General features: G+C 41.0%; 1 protein-coding gene across 5 annotated transcripts in view; it reads left to right on the plus strand.

Moving 5' to 3' along the window:
• LOC135495767 (calcium-transporting ATPase type 2C member 1-like) overlaps positions 1 to 24,050 on the plus strand; it is a 465,754-nt gene that overhangs the window by 376,008 nt on the left and 65,696 nt on the right. For all 5 annotated transcript variants that reach the window (XM_064784671.1, XM_064784673.1, XM_064784674.1 and 2 more), the window contains one exon: positions 2,426 to 2,542. In XM_064784671.1, coding sequence (XP_064640741.1) covers positions 2,426 to 2,542 — 117 coding nt within the window. The remainder of the gene's footprint in view (positions 1 to 2,425; positions 2,543 to 24,050) is intronic.

Here is a 24,050-nt window from a genome sequence, read left to right on the forward strand (position 1 = left end):
AGGGGTTGGCAGGTATGTACATGGATGCATTGTACTGGGGAGGGATGTCATTCGTTGCGGTTGGAGTGTTTTGGAGTGCGTCTATAACGCCAGAACGCACCTTAATCACAACCCTGTGTGACCTTGCAACTAATGGACTTTTTCATGCGTAACAATAGGTATGCCCCTCTCCTTTTCACTCATTGTGCCTAATGATGATGTCCTGCAATTTTTATCACATTGTCGTGAATACTTTATTATAATCAATTGTTTAGAGGGGGACTTACTTCTGTTGAGGTATTCATGCCGTTCCCCCTTAACCCTTTTTGAATTTCATGCCAATGCACCTACGTCAATCACCTGATGCAATCAGCATCACGTATTGAAGATATATATTCAGTCAAAATTTTAGTTACTCTCAATATTTTTAGGTGTTTCTTTTGTCAGAATCTTATACATTTCCACAGATATAGATTCTTTACTCCATACTTGATTTCCATCATATCCCATGTGACGCACAATTTTTAAAGAGATCGCGGTACTTCATGGAAAATCAGCAATTTTGCCACTTTTATCCTAGAAAAACTTTATTGACATCATTGTTACACGTTTGGAGGATATTTTCATTCATTTTAGAGAACTTTACGAATTCATTTGACAATTTACCAAGTAGATTACACGTTTTGCCAATTTTTCTGAAAAGATTTGGGTCCGTTTTTACTCTCTTCAAGGGATATTTTATCGAAGACAGACTTGGTATATAATGACTTTCTTTACATCACCTTGAAGATAAGAGTTCATGCTTTTCAGTGGTACCAAGCATCCTGGGGTATGATGAGTTTGTCTTTGCTTCTGGGTCTTTTGAAAACCTGAAATTTTAGGAAAATCGCCTGGAATACAGGAGTACGACGCACAAAAATCCCTGGGATCGAAAGAGTCAATTTATCATTTCATTCCTATATATGAACAAGGCAATATTGGTAACACACTCGAAACGAATGACAAAGATCACTGGCAAAGAAAGATTACCGCGAATGATGCACAATCACATGATCATCATAAAGTGCTCGCTGTCAGCAAATCATGCATTCATAAACACTAGTGGAAGCACCATGTGCGATTACAATCAAAACAAACACACCAAAAAAATCCGCAAAAAGGGCTAATAATCAGTCATCTACAAAACCATTTACCTTAATGCGATTACAAATCAATTGACGGCATGATAGAACTTAAAGCGTTAAATACCACTACAAGAAAATTGTGTGTTTTAGGTCAGGCAGTTGTAGCAAAGGAACAGAAGTATGTGTCTCAAATGCCAATTGCGTGCTTAAGGAGTCGCCTCTGTCCAATTTTTTTTTTAATCCCTGCCGATAATTTATTTATATATTTGAGTACAGCCAGGTCCACAAGTATGTATCCCATCGTACCGTATTCATGAGAAAACCAGCCCTGTAAAATATTTAGTCGCCCTCCAACTTCAAGTACCCCGCTGATACTACACACAGTGATGATCGGCATATTTACCTTATCTACCTAATGGCCAGCGTAACCAGTGATAACACTCATGACTAATTTACTGTGATGAGGAAAATTAGAAGTAATTTGGTCGACTACAAGGCAACCAGGATGTGATAGCAAGATCGGTTATGTAACAACATATGTTGACCTCAGCCTTTGACCTCAGCAGGAGGTTACCTGGCTCAGACAAGCTGAGCGCTAAAGTCAATAAACTATTCCTCAGAAACTCTCCCCTCATCAAATATCCATCCCCCGGCATCTAAGGCATTTTCCATTAGTTGGTGGGGGATGGTTAGGAGATAATTTTTACAGGGCTGGTTTCCTTGTGTGTCCTAGGTTCTTGGTCGGTCCTTAATGCTATTACTTATTGATTTGACCTACTTTTCCAGGTCACAGAGGTAATTGGTGTAAATTGGCTGTTTGAGAGTATTTATGGCACATTTCTTAACCACTTAAGCTATTGAAACATAGTACACATGTTTCCCTATATCAGATAACCACTAATGCTTAAAAATTTTTGACCTGGCCAACGGGCCCAAAACGGAAAAGGTAAAAAGTGCAAGATCTTGCTTTATATTTTTGTGTTAGGTATTCCAAGCAAGTGTACATCACATGTCATATAAGTTTTGATTTGACCTACTTTTCAAGGTCAAAGAGGTCAAATGGCTAAAATTGGCCGTTTGAGTTTCTTAACCGCTAAAGCTAACAACGTGGTACACATGACCCTCTAGGTCACACCTCTGACGCCGAATTTTGGTTCTTTTATCAAAGATACATTACATATCATACATGTTTTTGATTTGACCTTCTTTTCAAGGTCGCGTAAATTGCCATTTGAGTGTAACTATGGCACATTTCTTAACCGCTAAAGCTATGAAGGGTCAAGGGTTATATTTATTTTCACCCGTGGTATAATGTTTTTCAGGAGTATAGCTGCATTGAGTTTGATTACCCTCTCCACCTTGTTCCACCTGCCAAATCCTCTAAATGCAATGCAGATTCTATGGATCAACATCATTATGGATGGGCCTCCTGCTCAGAGGTGAGTAATGGCTGTGTAGATCGTTTTAGCTCATGTGAGTGAGCTTATTCATCACGGTTTGTTGGTAGTATCTAAACAATTAATCTTTTTGAAATAAACAATCATGCGTCACAGGTTAAAAATAAAGAATAGGTAGAAAAACGAATAGTTACTGAATAAATATAATTTATTATCTATTATAATCCAAACCCTATTTTGTTTATAAATCCTTAATAAGTCTAGATTGATTTTAGAACGCCCCTTAGTTTCTGCTCACTCATTCCCCCAATTTGCCTGTGTTCGAAACTGCTCCAAATGAGCCAGAAACAGTATAACCATCAACATATGGCATTGGTCGACTGATTTGGGTAGTCCAACCAAGGAATTTGCCATGAGACTTCACCTTAATGGGTTAAAGCAATAGAGCCACCTAAAATGTAGTAACAGCATTAATTGAGCCCAAAGTAATTGAGATTATCTTTCAAATTTGCAAACTCTGGTTGATTATTGTTGAACCTTTGCAAAAATTTTGTAAGATGTACATTATGAAGTGTGATACCTCTCTTATGAGCGACTCGTTTTCGATTAAATTGTTATGGTAGGTTCTCCTAGCAAGCATACATCGCATATCATAAGGGTTTTCGATTTGACCCACTTTTCAAGGTCACAGAGGTCAAATGGCATAAATTGGCTGTTTGAGTGTAGCTATGGCATGTTTCTTAACCACTAAAGCTATGAACTTGAAATTTGGTACACATGACTCCCTACGTCATGTAACCTTAGACACTGAATTGCGATTTGATCTGCTTCTCCACTTGGCCACCAGGAGGCCAAAACTAAAAAACCTAAAAAGTCCAATATCTCACCTATTGGCTCAGCTTCTAGGTGAGTCTATACAATAGCGCAGTGTCTGTCGTCTGTCGTTGTCGTCGTCTTTCAAAAACAGTGGCACGTTTCTTTACCGCTTTGTCCATGAACTTGAAACTTTGTACACTTGGCCCCTCAGGTCAGGTGACCTCTGACAATGAACGATACATCACATGTCGATCCGACTTTGGTTTGACCTATATACTATACTTGTAGCATGTTTCTTAACCAGGATGAATCACTAACCACCAAATATCAATACGTTGAGCACAATGGCCAATGGCCATTTCATTAGTGACTTGTTTTCGATGATATTTTTAGGGTAGGTACTCCTAGCAAGGATACATCACATGTCATACCGACTTTGGTGTGACCTATATACTATACATGTTTCTTAACCAGGATGAATTCCTAACCACCAAATATCAAGACGATGAGCACAATGGCCCCTGGCCATTTCATTATGAGGGAATAATCATTATTTACTAGCAGGCTTTTTATGCTCCCAGATATGAAGAGGGTTCTGTGTTCTTCGGGTTCTCTAGTCATCAGTCTGGTGTTCCTCAACAAGAGTTGAGTGTCTTCCAGTCTCTCGGCCTGCAAAAACCCTTTCCAGCCAATTTTTTATGCATTTACCATTCAGCAACATATTGGTGGGGGAAAATCCTGACCCCTTACCTCATGAACTGGCTGCCCAGGTACAACCACATGCAATTGTCTCAAGGAAGCCACCAGTGCCTACCACTGAAAAGGAAGGTTAATGATGTTTGAAAGTTGTGGTTAGGGTACCGTCAAAGGGGTTCCCTTCCTCGCCCTGGGTTAAATGTGTCACAGGACTTATGGACTGTACCATCATGAAGGTCTGGTAGTTCCACTCCATTGCCCTGTGCCAAGCAGCTCGGAAGGACTTATTGAGAGGCCAATGCATGGGGGGTCTGGGGGAGGTCTTCCCCCCCAATTGCACTGGTTAAAAAATATCAGAAGGACAGGGATTTAGGGGGCTCCCCCATGTCAACAGTTGCATGTGTTCACTAGAGCCTGACTTTACATATAAATATGCCATAGTGCCTGACAAGGATAGTCCGAACGCCTTTCCAGGCGGACATTTTCAATTTCTACACTGGCTATTGTGATGATGCAGTTCAGTTACTGCTAAAGAGATACACAGAGAAAACTGCCTATCAAAACCAAAAATTGCTGGAAGAAATTACAGCAGGTTCCCAACCAAGGGGTTTTGGGGGGGCGACCTAAAGGCGTTGCACGCTTACTAGGGCACTACACTGACAATATTATCCCGGTTTAAGTGACTTGTTTTTGCGCTAAATTTTTTTGTAAATGCTCCTACTTTTCAAGGTGGATGAGGTCAAATGGCTTAAATTGACCGTTTGAGTCTAACTGTGGTAGGTTTCTTAACCACTAATGCTATGAACTTGAAACTTGGTACACATTTCCCCCTATGTCAGATAACCTCTGACGCCAAATATCGGTTCGATCTTGTTCTTGAATTGGCCAGCAGAGGACTAAAACTGAAAAGATAAAAATAGCAATATCTATTTTATGGTAGTTACTCCAAGCAAGAATACAGCACATATCTTACAAATTTTGATTTGACCTACTTTTCAAGGTCACAGAGGTGAAATGGCTTAAATTAACTATGGCACATTTCTTAACGCAGAGCTTCGCACCCGTACGTAATTTACGTATTAGTTATGCAGAACCATATCTACAGTGTTCTCGCCAGGATTTCAATCAAACGGGGCGCAGCTGGCCGGAGGCCAGCTCCTATATGCACCGCAGGCGCATTTTTGGCGGGGGTCCGGGGGCCCTTCCCCGGAAAAATTTTGAAACCTAGATGCTCTGAGGTGCAATTTCAGGCCTAATTCTGATGATATAAAACGACATTGCAGCGTTAGTATCGTAGGCAAAACATTTTGCTTCACGGAAATTTGCGGCGTCACGTCGGTCGGCGGGAGGAACGTATGGCGGGTATCCAAGTAAATACTAGTATTCAAACCGTTACATACGCAGGGCTGTTTACTTGTACGTTTCAACCGTATTTTGTACGTTTTCCGATGTTCGTGCAGCGCTGTACGGTCTGGTACACTATATCATACGGAGAGATAAAAAGTTGTGTTTGTACGGGCGGGCACTCAACATAAAAATAACCACCTGAAGACAGTTTATACGATAAAAAAAATGAAGTTGTACGAATAAAAAATTCACTGGTTCCAAAAAAAATTTGATCCCCCTTGCCCTCCTGCTTGCTCCCCGGACCCCGACATCGTCAAAGCACATGGTATTTTGTAACCAGATAGCGGTGCCAAATATAGATGCGCAGTAGCCAACTGCGCATCCCGCAGCCCACGGATGCGCAGTAACGAACTGCGCAAGCCCTGTGCTTTTTCATGATGACATGATGATGATCGATGTTTCTATACATGTACAATGTTAACTTTATTAAAAATTTGTAGAGGCCTTAGGCCTCTACAAGCGTAGACCGTAGGCTGCCATCCCGAAAATTTCCAGTGACTCGCCTGCCAAGTTGCCATCCTTAGCCGCCTTGGCGGATTTTTCACCGGCCAAGCCAAATAAAATTCACATATCTTCTCGTTTGATCCCTTTGTACCCTGTATATCAATTGAAAGAGACTGCTGATTTTTTACGCCGACAGCTATTATCATCCACCTGCGGCACACCTGCAAGCACTCTTTTTATCATAATTAAAAACAACCGCCCCCGCTCTGCCGCTAGCCGATCGTACAGGTGCTCTTTTGTCCACTTCCTTGACCTTGTTGCCAAGGCTACGGGTTATTGTTATTGGCCGACCGTCGTCTGCCGGAACACGTGGATAGTAATGGTAGTAGGCCCTACTGCTGTACCGGGTAATTGAGATGGCTGGCAGTCGGGTTGCGGTGGGATAATTGATCGTTGACTGACGGCGGAATGTTTATATGCGATATTTACAGCTGTGTTTGTGTAACTATTGGCTTGGATTTAAGCATGGCGAAGGTGAATTTAAAGAGGGCGGCTGCAAATTTAACAGGGCGGGCTAATTTTAGACGGGGCGCATTAAACGGGGAGCGCCCCGTTTAAATGGCCTGGCGAGAACACTGGTCTAAATACGTAAGTACGTAATTCATCCTAATCCGTACACATATTTCAACTTATAATATACGCAAAATTAGTCAAAATACGAATTGAAAAAAGAAATGATTGTTATAGATTTTGTGTTCTTTTACATTTTTCCCCATTAAATAACCTTTCTTGCACCCATACTCCTCCTGACCCCTCCTGAAGGCCCAACCCTTTCTGAAAGTCAATTCCCGCGAAAGTCGCTTCCCACGCAGATGATGAAGTATATTTCATGGTAGTGGCACCTATCAGCAGACAATTCAACTAATATTGATTTTTCATAGTCTCGCTCGCAGCACTGCAGTGTGTAGTGGTAAAGCAAAACAACTGCAACTTCTGATTTGCTTGAGACTAGCTCTTCAAAATGGCGGACTACCTGAGCGAAACCCCAAAATCCGATGATTCTTATGATATTCTTGATAATTCTGGATGGGTAGAAAAATGCACCCGCACCCGCTGTCAAGCAGAGACTCTTGGGCATTCTCTGCCTGGCGTTGCAGAAGAAGTCAACAGGTGAGTCGTCTATTGGTTTAGTTCCACTGACTCAAGTTTGAATATAAAAAACTATAATATAAACATCGAGTTTGAATAATATTATTGCAACCAATGCTCAGTTTTGTTTTAATAAATTTTATGAAACAAATATTGATGGCCTGGTTGTTAGTGAAGTCAACAATTGCATTTGACTCTGATAATGCACCTGTCATGCTTAGGAGTGGAAATGGAGCAATTGCAACTCTGCTAAGCAGGGAAGGAGCATCCTCAGATGTACTTATCAGGTTGCCCATGCCATCTCATACACATCGGTGCAAAAAAGGCAGCAGCTGTCCTCCAATTCACACCCTTTGGGATTGAGGAAGCACTGGTAGACACATACTACTACTTCGACAAAAGCAGTAACCGCCTCGGGGAATTGGAAAAATGGCAACAATTTTACGAGGTGGAACATATGAAAGCTCTCAAGTATGTGTCAGTTAGATGGTTGTCTGCAGGTGTTTGTCTACGTAGAGAATTGGCGGGCTCTGAAAGAGCTTTTCAGAGATGCTGTTGCAGCCTTACCCGATGGTGAGAATGACTGCAGGGAACGAAGGCTGTTTATAAGTTCTATTGTTCGCCTACAAACATGTTGCTCTGTCTTTTTCTCCGGCATAGTATGCAGGTGTTTGACACAGCAAACACACACCTTCAGCAGCGTGCCCCACTTATCTATGTCCTTAGGCAGGACTTACACAAGTTAGCTTGGGACCTGCTGCTTCGCTTCAAGCTACCCGGTGTCTTGAGAGGAAAGGCTGTAACCGAAGTGAACTTGACAACAGACTTGGGTCAGAGAAAAGATGAAGAACTGTTCATTGGTGAGGATGCTCGCAATTTCCTTTATGATGGAGATAATTATTCAAGAGACCACCAGATCAAGGACTTTTACTCCGGCGTCCGAAAATTTTTCATAACTGCATGCACATATCTGAAAGACAAACCTAACCCTAAATGACACTCTTCTTTGGCATGCTGAGGTTGCAGACAGCAGCCAGCGGATAAATGGTGTGCAGACAGCTGACCTCCAATACTTCCTGGATACCTTCCCATCAATGATACCGCGAGGTAAGTGCATTGTTGAAGCAGTAAAACGAAATCTGGCATCTTCCGTAGATGGTAGGCCCCATAGAATGACTCTGAATACTAATCTAGTTTGGCTTTACCAGCCACTTCAGTGTGAAAATATGTATTTCAAAAGTAGTAATTGGTACTTCAGACCCCTTGGGGGTTATGACAGCTAAAGTAATAGATTGATTCTAGAAAAGAAATTAGAGAGTGATCAAAGATAAACCTTTTGTCATATGTTTTCTGTCAGTTCCTCTACAAAAGGTTTTTATTCATTGTTACCTGTCCACTGCAGTTTAACGAAAATATCTGAAGCATCTGCTGCTGTGTAATGTGCTCTCATCTTGATTTCAGGTGTCCAAAGGGAAACAATTGAACTTGAATTTTCACAATATCAATCAGAGAATGAAATTCCAGTAGCTGAAGATGATGACATTGATACGAGGTGGGTTCAAATAGGCAAAATGGAAGATGGAGGAGGAGTGCCCAAGTTCGAGAACCTAGCACGTGTTGTTTTGGGCATCCTTCAATACCTCATTCAAATGACCAATGTGATTGTATCTTTTCATCTGTTCGACAGAACAAAACATGGAAGAGGGGTAGCCTTGCCCCAGGAACCACAGAGGCATTGATCTTGATGAAAGGAAGTCCAGGGGAGGCACATAACAGGGTGTATACTACAGAGAAATTGAAGCAGATCAAGTCTGCATACTACCAGCACCATAAGAATAAGAATCAGTAGCAAGTTTATTTCACTTAACTGCTTGCTAATAGAAGAGTTTACACATTGGCTGGTGACCAAATGTAGCGGAGGGGATGGTTGGTCACATGGTGTAAACTGAACAATACATATCCTGGCTATTCAGCTCATGGTGAATTCTTCTCAGTTGAGATTATGAATATGTAAATGTGGTCAGTGACAGATTCTTGGTGTTGAACTTGAAGGTGAACATGGCATGTCTCCTCTAGACTTTCTCTATTGGGTGTACAATGAGCTGAACTCTTGTTTGCTAGTTAGGACACTTTTGATTATTTTTGCTACTAACTTTCCTCACATTTCACTATAGTATGGACAATTGCCAATACATGTACTTGCAACGCTTGTTTTCTTTCCAGCCTTGAAAATGAACGAATCATTGGTCGCTGTCTGAGTGTTTTAGGCATACTTAGAAGTTTGCCAGTAATTATTATGTTCGCATTGTAATTTTTAAGAAAATGACTATATCATTGGTCTCTGTATAAGTATTGAGCATTTTAGGCATGCTTTTCCAGTAAATATTATGCTTGCATTGTTAAGAAATTGGTCTCTGTATGAGGAGTATTTAGGCATAGTTTCAAATGACAGTAATTAACTTGTGTTTCTAGTCTGACAAATGTATTAAAACTTGCTACCTGTTTGAACTACTGGGTGGCCGAAAATGTGTCCCTTCCAGGTCCCTCCTTGTAGATCAAAACCCGGCTCTTGGAGGAACTCTTTCGGCCACCCTGTAGAGTATAGGCTAAGATGGGCCAGTGTCTGTAATTTCTTTGTTTTTTTTTCTAGTTCTTGCATCAGTTGTTCGTCATTTCAGTGTAAAGTGTTCATATGAATAAAGGGAAAAAAAATGAAAATTACCACTTCTGATTGATACACAATTTATTGAAAATAATCAACACTACCTTCATTCAAAATATTATAAAATCCACAATTTGGGGGGAAAATCCACAGTTTTGGTGATCATAATCCACAAAAATAAACTATGGGGTGAGCAGCCCTGTTAATGGTAAAGCCATGAATTTGAAACTTGGTACACTTGACACCCATGTCAGATAACCTCTGATGTTCAATTACGGTCCAAACTGATTTGCGACTTGGCCACCAGGAGGCCAGAACTGACAAAATGAAAAATGCAATATCTCGCCTCTGAGTGACTTGTTTTCGATAATATTTTCATGGTAGGTACTCCAAATAATAAGAATACCTGCTGCCTGGAGTTTTCTAAGGCCGGAGAAAATCTCGTGCATTCTGGCGACTCAGATCACACACTCGAAAGCAGTATTATATTAATCATATACCACACATATTCCCAAAAATACCAAGAACATTTTGTCTAAAGGCAATATTTGAAAAATTTTGGCCAAAAATATCTCGTGACATAAATGCGTCATGGAAGGCGTAAGTTTTGAGGTAACGACGTCATGACTTTACGCCGATGTCGAAAGCCAACACTGGGGGAATTCCAACGTCATGACATAACAAAAGGTATAACGTTGGACGTATTGATGTAACAATGAATATGACCTGAAGTTGTGAAGTTGTTTTCTCTGGATTGGCAACAATGAAGAGGCTCGGTGCAATACGGATGTTATAAGTGCAGTTAGGGTTTATGATAAATCACATGTCATACAGGTTTTTGATTTGACCTACTTTCCAAGGTCACAGAGGTCAAATGGCGTCAATTGGCTGTTAGAGTATAACAAAGGGTATATCTTAACCCTTTCAGGACTGAATATTTGTTTCCTAAACCTCTGCTCTAGACTGGATATTTTTCAAGTTTTTTCATCCAAAATCTAAAAGTTTTTGAAAGCAAAATATCAGCTTTGCAAGAATCGCTATGAAGTTGGCATGAATAGGAAAGGTATTCCCCAGGATGTCTGGAATCCCTTAATTGGCGTTAGAAATTACTGGAAAACCGATGTAGTGAAAAGATCGTCGATCTCGCATTTCTGCGAGACTCGTCCAGAACAGAGGTATTGCCGTGCTCGCAATTTTGCGAGACTCGTCCTGAAAGGGTTAACCCTTAAAAAGCCGAATTAATCAGGATTTTTCATATTTTTTCAGAGTTAGGTAAAGCATATTTTATTTTATTTTTAGGTCAAAGCAGACTGGTTGAAATATATTAAATGTATACATTTCCTGAAAGGGTATTAGTTGTAGTCTCTGAAAAAAGTTATTTTGTTAGTAATTTACATGTTCATGCATAATTAATTAGTGCTAATTAGCATAAATTTTTAACGATAAACATAAAAAAATGAATTCACTTTGAAATTACTCACTCTTCTTGACTTTTTCTTCCTGTTTTTTCACTTGAAACATATTGTAAATAATCCTGACTGTCCTGTGTAGCAAGGAAATTGTCATAGCACATCCAAAAAAAGTGTTATGAATGTTTTATATCCACTATACTGTGACGCCCGAGGCATCCAAAAATGTAAAATAATCCAAAACGTCAATAACATGAAACTGGCTTTGAAAACCTCACAATATTTACACCAGAATGATTAAAAACACACTCCTACTTCTCCTACTGTCCATACAAAGCTCCAAACTCCTCCCTATGATAGTCATCATGACATCCATCCCTGCAGAGGCGCTTCTGTCATGGTTCACAACCAAAGACCGTTTCAACACGTCTGGCAGCTGCGCTCCATTCCCCAGACAACAAAAGTGACATCTACCCCTCTTCATAACATTCTTGTCAGCCAGGTTGACAGATTTGTGCTCTTTCCTCAACAAGAGTCCTGGTGAAGCAGTCAGTGGTCTACGGCCAAGCAATTTCCGGCAAGTGAAATTGCCACACAGACTATGGAAAATCTGACAAAGGAAAATCTTCACTGACAGGGGCTTGACAGCTTTCTGAGGCATGGGGTTGTTGATCAGAAAGAAGCTCTGCTTGTAAATAATGTAACTATTTACCAAGGCAGCATTGAGAACGTTGAGGAAGAGCCTCACCCACCACCTTCTAGATTTCCTGTCGGTGGCATAGGACTGGCACAAGTGATCATGTTCATCAATTGCCCCCATGTTCCGATTGTAGTCATTGACACATGGTGGGGCAGGCACAGGCTGCCCAACTCCATTAGCATCTCTCCTCTGGACTGTATTATTTTCCCTAGCTGAGTGAGTGCTTGAGGCAAATGCAACCAAGTGCAATTTAGTTCATTCCGATCCTCAACGAAGACGTGGTAGTCCCCCCTCTGCATCCGAGCTTGAAAGGCCTTCACCTTGAAAGCATTGGGGAACCCTCTTCTGTTTGATCTCAGAGTTCCACACCCATATATCCCATTGGCTTTCAGGTCAATGAGGAGTTGAAATGACGTAAAAAAGTTATCCATGTACACAGCATGATTGCGATCCCTGAGATTGTCCTGACACAAGTCCATAACCACGCAATGTGAGAGTCCTTGTTCAGGATCCCCCTGTGCACCTGTATAAATCTGAAAGTCATACAGGTAGGCACAGCAGGAACATCCCATTTCCCATATCTTGGTGCCCCTCTTGATTGGTTTCTTGGGCATATACTGTTTGAAGGGATTCCATCCTTTGCCCTTCACCATATGTTCATCCACGGAGACATTTTGCCCGACATCGTAGTGTTCTCTGAATGAAGTTCTCAAAGTCTCCAGAAGGGGCCTGACCTTCCACAGCTTGTCATAGTTGGGATCATCTACAGGCAAAGCTTGGTCATTGTCCACTAAATGGATGTACTTCCATAGCTGCCTGAACCTGGCCCTGGTGAAAACGTTTTGCAAACCAGGCACACCCAAGACCCAGTCATCCGAAAAATAGTCATCGAAGTGTGGCACCTTGTGGATCCCCTTAAAAAATAAAGTACCAAGGAAAGCTCTCATTTCCTCATAAGTGGTATCATTCCATCCATCTGCATTCTTTTGGACTGCATACCTATTAGCTTCATTGACAAGTTGCAGCATGAAAACATCTGGCCACATCTGTTAAAAAAAGTCAATCAAGGATGTGCAATCGAGTGGTTCAGTAGGACAGTGATGTCCCGCGAGCAAAATAGGGTAGTCAAGATTCATCTCCTCATCCATTGCACCCCAATTAGGAACAATATCTGGTGGCCTCCTTGCCTGCCCCCTTCCCCTTCCTCTTCCTCTACCTCTACCCCTGGGCCTAGCTGGAGCAGGAGGGGGTTGATCATCATCAGAATCAGAAGGCTGTGACATGTCTTCATCATCAGGAGGCCCCCCATCACTCGCCCCATCACCATGATCACTATCACTAATGTATTGATGTACATAGTCATCCTCTGAGTCCAAATCTGACTCCAATTCACCTTCACTACGGGTAAAATTCGGGTCATCACTCTCATTACCATTGTCAGGAATGTCCATAAATATCCTGGCAACTTCATCTGCCCTAAGTTGTCCTTGTCTTGACATTTTGACGAGTAAAATGATCAAATTTTATCAAAAAACACCTCAGACTTCTGCAGAAGATCGTTCAGAATGCATTGCCGATAAACATGGATTCTGCCACGGCTGTAGGATAGTCCTACGATCGTCTGGGCGCGAAATTCAAAAACCGCGTGTAAATGCGCGGTAGGCCATTTAAGGGTTAACCGCTAAAGCTATTAACTTGTAACTTGGTTCCCTCTCTGTCCAATAACCTCTGACACTGAACTTTGGTCTAATCTGATTCTTGACTTTGCTACCAGGGGTCCAAAACTGAAATGGTAAAAAGTGCATCATCTCACTTACACACCCTGGAGAATCAATTACCCACATTGCCGAGCATCTTATCAGACATTACAGTTTGCCGATCTTTCCTGTCCTGGGAAAGGACATTTTATTTAACAAGTCCTTTGGCAACATTGATAAACATGGGTGGATAGTTTAATGTTGCTCCAGTTGGTGACACTGGTATTTGTCACCTGCTTTCTGTGGCGAGGTATCATGAAGGCCAATGTTTTTTGTGTGGTATTGGAAGATCTAGAAAAAACTGTCGATAAATCATGCTCAATATCAAATAGTGGTGGATTTTGATGGTTGTGCAGTACACTCCCCCCCCCCCCTCCTCCTCAGAGCAACTATTTAAAGTGCTTCGGTCCAAGTTTAGCAGGTCCCAGATATGGCCGGAAAACCACATACATGTATTTTACACTTATATCACCCTGGAGAATCAATTGGCCAAATTGCCGAGCATCTTATCAGGCCTTCCAGTTTGCCGAGCTTGCCTGTCCTGGGAAAGGGAAAAATATTTTAATAAGGTCTGCGTTGTTGGGTCTTTCAACGAAACACGACCAGTCATGGGACCGAGGTTGAATGGTCGCGTTAGTGAAGTTGAAAATCCGGGGACGAAATGCATGATAAGGTTTTCTTGCCAAAATTGCCGTATGTGTGTGTATTCTGCTCGTCCATACGATGCCCGACTCAGATTATGCATGCTTCAACTTTTGTTCTTTCTGTTTCAATGCATCACAAGAACAGTTTGTCGATATTATGGGTTGAAATTTTTCAACTGTGTTTTGTTTTCATTTGCAATTGGATGAAGAAAGTTGTTCTCAGCTTTGCTAAATTGCAACCAAAATGTCACACTTCATTTGTTATATTTAAACCATCGGCTAATTATCCCACCATAACTAAAGGAAGGTTCAATGTAAGAGTAACCAGTCTCTAAGGTGTTCAATCAGCGACGCTCTTGATGTCGGTTTGACACCGTTTGAGTGTAACTATGGCAAGTTTCTTAACAATAAACCTATGAATTTGAAATTTGGTACACATGACTCCCTATATCATGTAACTTCGGACACCGAATTTTGATCTGATCTGATTCTCGACTTGGCCACCGGAGGCCAAAACTAAAAAGGTACAAAGTGCAATATCTTGCTTATTAGTGACTTGTTTTTGATGATAGTTTTATGGTAGGTACTCCAAGCAACCATACATCACATGTCAAACCGACTTTGGTGTGACCTATACACTATACATATAGCATGTTTCTTAACTAGGATGAATTCCTAACCCCCAAATATCTATGTGGTGAGCACAATGGCCCCTGGCCATTTCATCTTAAACAAATAGCTCATGTTGTATCGCCCTCTTCTTTTACCTGCGCAAGATTGCATCTGTCAAGAAATATCTGCCTGCGACCTTTTGGGCAATCTAGTGCACGCTTTTATCACATCAAAGATTTGATTTCGGTAATTCCTTGTCTGTGAAACGAACCGCCTCCAGAAACGTCAAAATCAATCAGCCAGGACTTGACCGGTGCACGAAAATACGATCATATTACACCTGTTTTTGATAACCTCCATTGGCTACCCGTTCAACAATGTATCAAATTAAAAAAAATTATATTTGCTTTCAAAGCCGTGCATGACACAGGCCCTGACTATCTTAGGTATCCACTCCAGGGATCAAGACTAGAAACCAGAGCTCACTCGGCTCCAACCTTGGAGCATCCTCTTACAAACAAGGCCTACAACACAACTTCTCCTTATGCTTGTTTCCGACCCTGTTGAATTCCGGGCCATTCTCTAAGGTAGCCGTGAAAAAAACCATTTCGCCCAATCAGAGCATCGCATTATGATATCAAGCCAACCTGTGCGGCAGGTCAGGAAAGTACGATTTTGTACATCTAATTGACTACAACTTTCTACACATTCTTTACTGTAACCGAGGTTGAGGTAGGGAAAAATAATCAACATGGCGGATCAAGCTCGATTTGAAAACGCGAGTCTGTATTTGCAGTCTCAGTACAGGGTATTGTTTGTAAGCCTGATGAAAAATATTCTCCCATTCTTCTCCAAAACCTCCGCAAAAGCGTGCATTGTACTTATGTATTTCAGCTGAGTACCAAGCCCTTGGGCCTCTTGTTGGCTCACCGTAGGGGAGTCTACACGATGCTGCTGTGTCCGTTCTCTGTTGTCGTCCGTACGTCTGTGGGTCTCTCCGTCTGTCAATTTAACCGTAAATAATTGGCAATTCATCTTTTGGTGGCTTGAAGGTCTTATGGTGCCTTTTTGCCTTTTGGCAGTTTTGATGGTTTTCGAACTACACTCGGCCCCAGGGGGCATTTCATGAACAATGCTAGCAAATATCGTGACATTTTTACTGTGGACACTGCTCATGAGACAACATCACATAATACCCGGGTTTTTCATTTGACCCACTTTTTAAGGTGACATGGGTCAAATAGTGCAAATAGGCTGTAATTGGTTTCCGTAGTATATCTCCATAGCTACTGAGGCTGGTCTTTTCATCTATGGATGATTTGAAGGTCTTTAGGTACCGTTGTGCCTTTCAGAAGTTTTGATGATTTTGAACTACTTTTGGCCATATCTCATGAATTCTGCTAGCTAAAATCATGAAATTTTTACTGTCGACACTGTTCATGAGACTACATCACATAATACACAGGTTTTTGATTTGACCTATTTTTCGAGGTCACAGGGGTCAAATTGCATAAACTGACTGAAGTTCTGGAGTAATCATTGAGTTATATGATGGTATTATGGTGCCATTGTGTACTTTGGCACTTCTGCTCATCAGCCAAAAAAGTCCCTTTTTCTCACAAACTACCCTAGCTATACACAATTCCTAAAATACACTGCCATCTAGTGGCAGAACCACAGGAAGTGATGCAGAGTGAGGCAGGTAGGTCAGCAACCTGCATTGTGGTAGCGTGTAGAGTATTAAACAATAGCTATCACTGAAATTGCTCCAAATAACTCTATTGTGCGTGGTGTTGGGCTAGTCTTACCACAGAAAGTAGGGGAATAAATGGGTTTCATGTCAGTGAACATGATAAGTGATAATAATTGACCAATTAAATAATGAGGGCAATAAAACAGTCTGATGATGTTTGGGCCAGGGATGAGGAGGCTGGCTGAAGCCATGCATTGCATGCATTGGATTCTGACATAGACATGATGAACTTAATCTAATTCAATTGTAGAAGGCCTCTGTAGTTGTTTCTATTCTAGGCTGGCTAGGCCTTATCAGTTTGGGCCAGAAATATGTAGGAGATGCCTCTGACTTTGTGTTGCCCAAACCCACTATGATTTTGCTTGGTTATGGTGGGGTTTTTTGAGTGGTTGTCAGTCAAATTGACCCCAATTCCCAAGGCCAAGTCAATTTTAAACTGTAGGCCTAGGCCTAGTTTTATTTGCATTGCAGGAGTGTAGGCCTGGGAGTCATGGGCCTTTTAGTTGCAATGTTCAATTATTGCATGATTTTTTTAAAATTCATTAAAGTGCAACATTCCAAACACCAATGCTGCAACAAACTAAATACACGTTTATCTAAATTGCAGGCTAGAAGATGGACTCAAGTGTCCACAGTGATGACACCACACTGCCACCATCAAGTGTCCATATTGATGACACCACACTGCCACCATCAAGTGTCCACAGTGATGACACCACACTGCCACCATCAAGTGTCCATATTGATGACACCACACTGCCACCATCAAGTGTCCACAGTGATGACACCACACTGCCACCATCAAGTGTCCATATTGATGACACCACACTGCCACCATCAAGTGTCCATATTGATGACACCACACTGCCACCATCAAGTGTCCACGGTGATGACACCACACTGCCACATCATCACCAATCGGGATTGACTGTGGGATTCCACCGCCACCAAGGTTTCTGATTCTGAGTGCATTGATCCCTCATTGCTGGATGATGCTGGTGATTCATTCTCATTGGATCATGAATCTCCTGTATTTCATGCTGTCTCACACGAAAAACACGAGATGCATGATTCATTCTGAATTCATGAATCCCCTGTATTTCATGGGGTGTTACATGAAAAACACAGGATTCATGATTCCAATGAAAATCCAATGGGAGGATCTCCAAAGCATCCAGATGATGATGGGACCATGTCACCAGAGTCTGATTGCCAGAAGTGCTACAAATGTCGACGTCCAATGTCTTGTCATGACAGGGAATGCTTGTCATGGATGACAACCGTGACGTCAGAGGACATGATAGAGTTCGACTCATCAGAGGAGCTCCAGTTCCAAATGGAAGTAATGGATTAGTTCTAGGTAAAAAAATTACAAAACTATTTTAATGTCAATGACATTAGTAGTATGTATTTTCAAGGATAATAGATACAGAAAAAGAGAAAGCATCAATACAGTTGTACTACTAGTATTTGCACCAAAAAATCTGGAAATCTGAAGTGGTGCAATTTTTCACCATGCTCGACATCATCTTTGTTGTAACCACGACTGGTGCAGTGAGGTACACAGCAGTATCTGTGACTCTAGGGAGGTTGCTGAAGACAAGAATTATCCCCAGTTAATAACAATCTTAATAAGTTTCGTCAAACTGTTAAGATTCTTGGCAAAACAAGCAATTGTGTGAACTTACTTGTTCAAAGAAACATTTGATTACATGGTTTGTTTCTGTAATTTACGCCAAGAATACTCAGTATTTCATTTAGCTCCTCTCAATTACAATATATGCATTTCAAAGAGATTGATATATACAATCAGCGCTTTTTGAAATGCATTTGATATCTTGACAATATTATAAGTAAATAGTACAGATATAGTAATAGTAGTTTGGGTAGTATATTGACTGTATTACAAATGTACCTTCATAACATTTCCTGCTGGATTGGAATAGCTGTGATCTTGAGAGTTTGTTGATGTATTATCCATATCCATTTCGGCAAACCTGGTTTATTCGTGGTCACTTGTTTGTAACGTTAGACAGCAGTTGTTCCAAACTGAAACATGATTGTATCATTTGAGTGAAACAGGTACTTTGTGAAAAGAATTACTATTCTATGCCATGGATGTATGTTGCATGTGATATGACGGCATTTGGATCTCAATTAATAATAAAACTTGAAATAGGCAATTGACATCATTTTGTCTTGTTAATTTTTGGCTCACCGTAGGGGAGTCTATACAATACCGCAGTGTCCGTCGTCGTCGTCGTCCGTCGTCCGTCGTCGTCGTCGTATCCTGTTTCATAAACAGTGGCACGTTTCTTAACCGCTAAGCCTATGAACTTGTAACTTTGTACACAGGACTCCCTTGGTCAGATGACCTGTGACACTAAATTTCGGTCCGATCTAATTCTTAATTTGGCCACCAGGGGGCCGAATGTAGATATCTAAAAAGTGTGATATCTCGATTATTAATGACTTGTTTGGAATGAAATATTTGTGGTAGGTACTCATAGCAAGGATACATCATATATCATACTGGTTTTTAATTTGACCTACTTTTCAAGGTCACAGAGGTCAAATGGCGTAAATTGGCTGTTTCAGTGTAACTATGGCACGTTTTTCAACCTCCACAGCTATGAACTTGAAACTTAATACATATAACCCCCTATACCAGATAACCTCTGGTGCTGAATTTCGGTCTGATCTGATTCTGAACTTGGCCACCAGTGGGCCGAATGTGGATACCTAAGAAGTGTGATAATTCGCTTATCAATAACTTGTTTTCAATAAAACTTTTGTGGTGGGTACTCATAGCAAGGATACATCATATATCGTACGGGTTTTTAATTTGACCTACTTTTCAAGGTTGCAGAGGTCAAATGGCATAAATTGGCTGTTTCAGTGTAACTATGGCACGTTTCTCAACCGCCACAGCTATGAACTTGAAACTTGGTACATATAACCACCTATATTAGATAACCTCTTGTGCTGAATATCGGTCCGATCTGATTCTCAATTTTGCCACCAGGGGGTCGAATGTGGATATCTAAAAAGTGTGATATCTCGCTTATTGATGACTTGTTTTCGATAAAACTTTTGTGGTAGGTACTCATAGCAAGGATACATCATATATCATATGGGTTTTTAATTTGACCTACTTGTCAAGGTCACAGAGGTCACAACGCAGACACAGATATGGCCGAAATTGCATGTTTTGTGTTTTTCGTGTTGTGGCAATTCAAAGGTCGTGAGTTCAAACCCCGGTCAGGGACGGCCAAAAATATTTTTTTATTTTATTATTTTGTATCTTTTCCCTTTTGTCTTTTCTGACTTGTATCTTACATTTTCTTGATTTTAGGCTCACCGTAGGGTAGTCTATGTAATACCGCAGTGTCCATCGTCCGTCGTCCGTCGTCGTATCCTATTTCAAAAACAGTGGCACGTTTCTTAACCGCTAGGGCTATGAACTTGAAACTTTGTACACAGCACCCCCTAGGTCAGGTGACCTCTGACACTGAACTTCGGTCCAATCTGATTCTCAACTTGGCCACCAGGGGGCCAAATGTTGATATCTAAAAAGTGTGATATCTCGCTTATTAGTGACTTGTTTTTGATGAAACTTGTGTTGTAGGTACTCAAATATACATCTTATATCATACGGGTTCATGATCTGTGGCAGAGCCATGCAGCATACTTGATACTACATGTACAATGCAGATGTACACCACCACAACACAACACACATTGTCCATTGCTGTTGTGTTGTTAATGACTGTGTTTATGGTGGCTTGACTCACATGATATGCATAAAGAAGCCCAATATCAACACTAAAACTTTACCTTTACTCAGTTTCCAGTTCCTGGCATGTTTGGTGTGCCTATTCAATGAATTAATTCCATTTTTCTTCATAATGCTCTTCCAAGTACACATTGTGTTATGGTCATTATGTAGGCTGCCTCTATCTACGTCACTTCCTCCTAGTTACAGAACTGATAATAGGCGGCAGGTCAATTTTAGGAATTGTGTATATCCTATGAATGATGCGCGTAGTCCACTATGCCAATTTTACTATCATGGCACCTTCAGCGTGTGTGGGCTGAGGGTTATGCTTGCGCGCGATGGTTTTTTTGGATAAGTACTTCATCTGTCACAACATCTTGTTCTAATTCAATTCTCATACATGTACATGTACCTGCCATGGCAGCCATCTTTAGTTCCAACACACGGGTGGGGGCATATGCATATGAATTTATTGAAACTATTTGACACCCCTTATTATTGTTGGAGTATATAGCGTTTGAAGTCCTTTCCGTGACTTTTGGATACCATGGAATCACTCTAGTGTCACTAATTACAGGGCTGGGGTGACTTAAAAGTGATGCGATATCCTGACATCAAGTAGAGTAGGAATGAGAAAGCATGGTGTACTGGTCAGGACCTTGAATTGTTTACCCGAACAAATTTTCACTGCTGATTGACATTGAGACATTAACATCTCACCCTGTGTTCCGTTGAACATTAGACGAAGATACGATTTGATCTCACGTGGCTTTTGGCCGTTTATTCGCCATAAAAATGTCACAACACATTCTCTGCATAAAGCGGGTTTTTCCCAAAAGCGATGAGGGGAGCCACCTGTCATTACACATTAGAACTAAACGAAAAGTTGTCCTCAAGACTGTCTCTAGACGGAACATACTCCCCTCTGAAAATGTCACATATACTAATACATGATGTCACATTTTCACACTATAGAATCTCTGTAGACGCAGTAGACGCACTGTTAAAACACTAGAGTAACTTTTAAGTCACAATGTAGTAAAGCCCACACAAGTTTTTACTAATAGTGCACAGTTGCCTGACACACTGTCAAACTCACAGATAGCAAAGTCCCAAGACTTTGGAAGCAGTAACACGGTTACTGATGCACAGTTGTTTGACCCACTGTCAAACCGACACAAGTGTAAAGTCCCACATCAGACATCACTATAAATTCCCTCAAGACCTTACTGAAAGTAATGTATTACCAGGCGTGGCCATTGTAGTAATATGTTACTCATGTAGTAATAGTGCCTCACAATTAGACGACTGATTACCAAATTACCCAGTACCAACGAAGTACTACGAAGTAATGTAGTGCTGATTGTCAGCAATGCTCAGATTTAGAACTTATTGCAAAGTGTACACATACAGTACCGTACTGTAGAAGTCTAGCTCTCTTAGTAAGTTCAAATACACAAGAAACACAACGATGTCAGCACAATGGCTGATCCACACGATACACCAAAGACTTGAAGTTTTGGTACGCACAAAATTAACCCAGTGGCTCGAAAGCCCACAAAAGCTACACACAAGTTGTATTGATGATTACCAAAAAACGAATAAGTTTTAGGCACGCACGAGTTAACTCTTAGTGATTTGTAAGACCACACAAAAGTTACACACATAAGTCAACACTCAGATGTACCCACGGTCCACAGCGACTCAGGTGAATACACGGTTGGCAATGCTAGATACACTATAATGCATAAAAACAAAGATTGTTACACAGTGGATAAAAACCACTCTCAAGACACTGCTCTATTCACTCTGGTTATTGTTCACCAAGTAGAAAACACATTTTTCACTACAAGATGGTTGCTCACTCTCTCAAATGATGCTAAGTAAATCTCTAGTTTACTATTACTCAACTCACTATGTATTATGTTGTTTCACTCAACACAATAAAGGCAAAATATTAAATGACAAGATATTATCTTCACCAGAATTCACTAACTCAGTTCACTGTACTCAAGTTCACTACACCACGTAATTAACATAAACAGGCATCCAGCATTCAAAGACAAGTTAGGCAAAAATCTCAAGTCAAACACTGACTATCTAAATAAAAACATAGAAAACATAGAAAATACCGTACAGTTTACAAACATGGTATGAAATATGCAAAATACCTAGCAAATATTAAACACAGTATGTACACAAGCACATGCAAGAATGAATTGCAACACGACAAAACATGAATGACATAAAAATGACAAATTTGATCAAAATTCAGAAAGCAAAATTACTCCCCTCGTTGGGAATCACTCAAAACTGATACTCAAAATTTATGATCAAAACCTATGTACAACTTTGTACAAATTGCACCATAGTACCGTACTCAAATCCTTATTGTTTCACAATCACATTGGAAACACTATTTTGCAACACAAATTCACCATTTTCAGTCCCAGTGACACAATATCACTTGCAAGAAGTGTCAGAAAGTCACAAGTAATGGTAATTCAAACCATTTTCACAATGCACAAAAATCTCAAACTATGGATCCTGTCCCTCAAGCAAGTGCAGTTTCTGAACAGGACGTCTCATGAGACCTTTTGCAGTTTTCACTGTTACAGATCGCACTAGACCATCACGACCAGGATGGATAGCTTGGATTTTACCCATTGCCCACTCGCGCGATTTCCATTTCTCATCACTAATGAGAAGCAATATCAGAAGCAATGTCTGTAAGCGGCCTAGAGTTGATTTGCGCTTCGATCACAGTCAAGACAGTTTGCAACTCGGTCAAGGTAAGACGTGATTTACCTAGGATTTTCCGCAAGGGCTTTTTGACACTTTGGACGAACCGTTCATACAGACCCCCATGCCACGGAGCTCGTTCAGTTATAAAGCGCCCCTCGATGCCTCGCGATTTGAGTCCGTCCTTCAGGGACAAGCAAGACAACACTTGATCGGCCTTTTTGAATGTTTTCGCGTTATCAGATAACATGATCGCACACTTTCGTCGGCAACTCATCATTCGATCAAGCGCTTTCAAGAATGACTCAGTAGTCAGGTTTTCAGTGACTTACTCGCCTACTCGAATGATACCATTTGTGTCAATGAAGGGATCGAGATTTGTCATTTTGCTACCTTTGGATACGACACTGTTCGTTTTCAGCGATTGCAGATCGTCTCGAAATGACACTGATTGTGCCCACTTGATCTAATGAATCATCTCATCCTGCAGGGATGAGCAATCGACTTCCTTGTTTTTCTGTTTGACCAGAAATGTCAGTATCATTCAGATTTTTGCGTGCTCTGAATGTAAGTAGCCAGTTTATGATTAGCGCCATCACACAAATGAATCTGTTGAAGGACTCGAATTTGTCTACCAGCTCAAGTGCACTAAATACTGGTACTGTGACAGCGTGACACACTGCCACTGTTTTTGGCTTTTTGGATTTCATAGCGCTCGCGACACTTTTGTCATCAATGCTTGGTTGGACTGGCCAATGCGACTCATCCTGTTTCAGAAATTCTGGCCCAGACCACCAAAGCTCACTCAAGACTAGATCCTTTGCAGCACATCCACAAGAACAGAGATCCGCAGCATTGATTTTTCCTGGAATGTGACGCCACTTATTCGACGGAACGAGTTTCTGGATTTCTGCTACTCGATTCGAAACAAACGTTTGCCATGTATAGGCCGGTTTGCGGATCCACTGCAGCGTGACCATT

This window comes from Lineus longissimus, chromosome 11 (assembly GCF_910592395.1).
Source record: "Lineus longissimus chromosome 11, tnLinLong1.2, whole genome shotgun sequence".
NCBI classification, from domain to species: Eukaryota; Metazoa; Nemertea; class Pilidiophora; order Heteronemertea; family Lineidae; genus Lineus; species Lineus longissimus.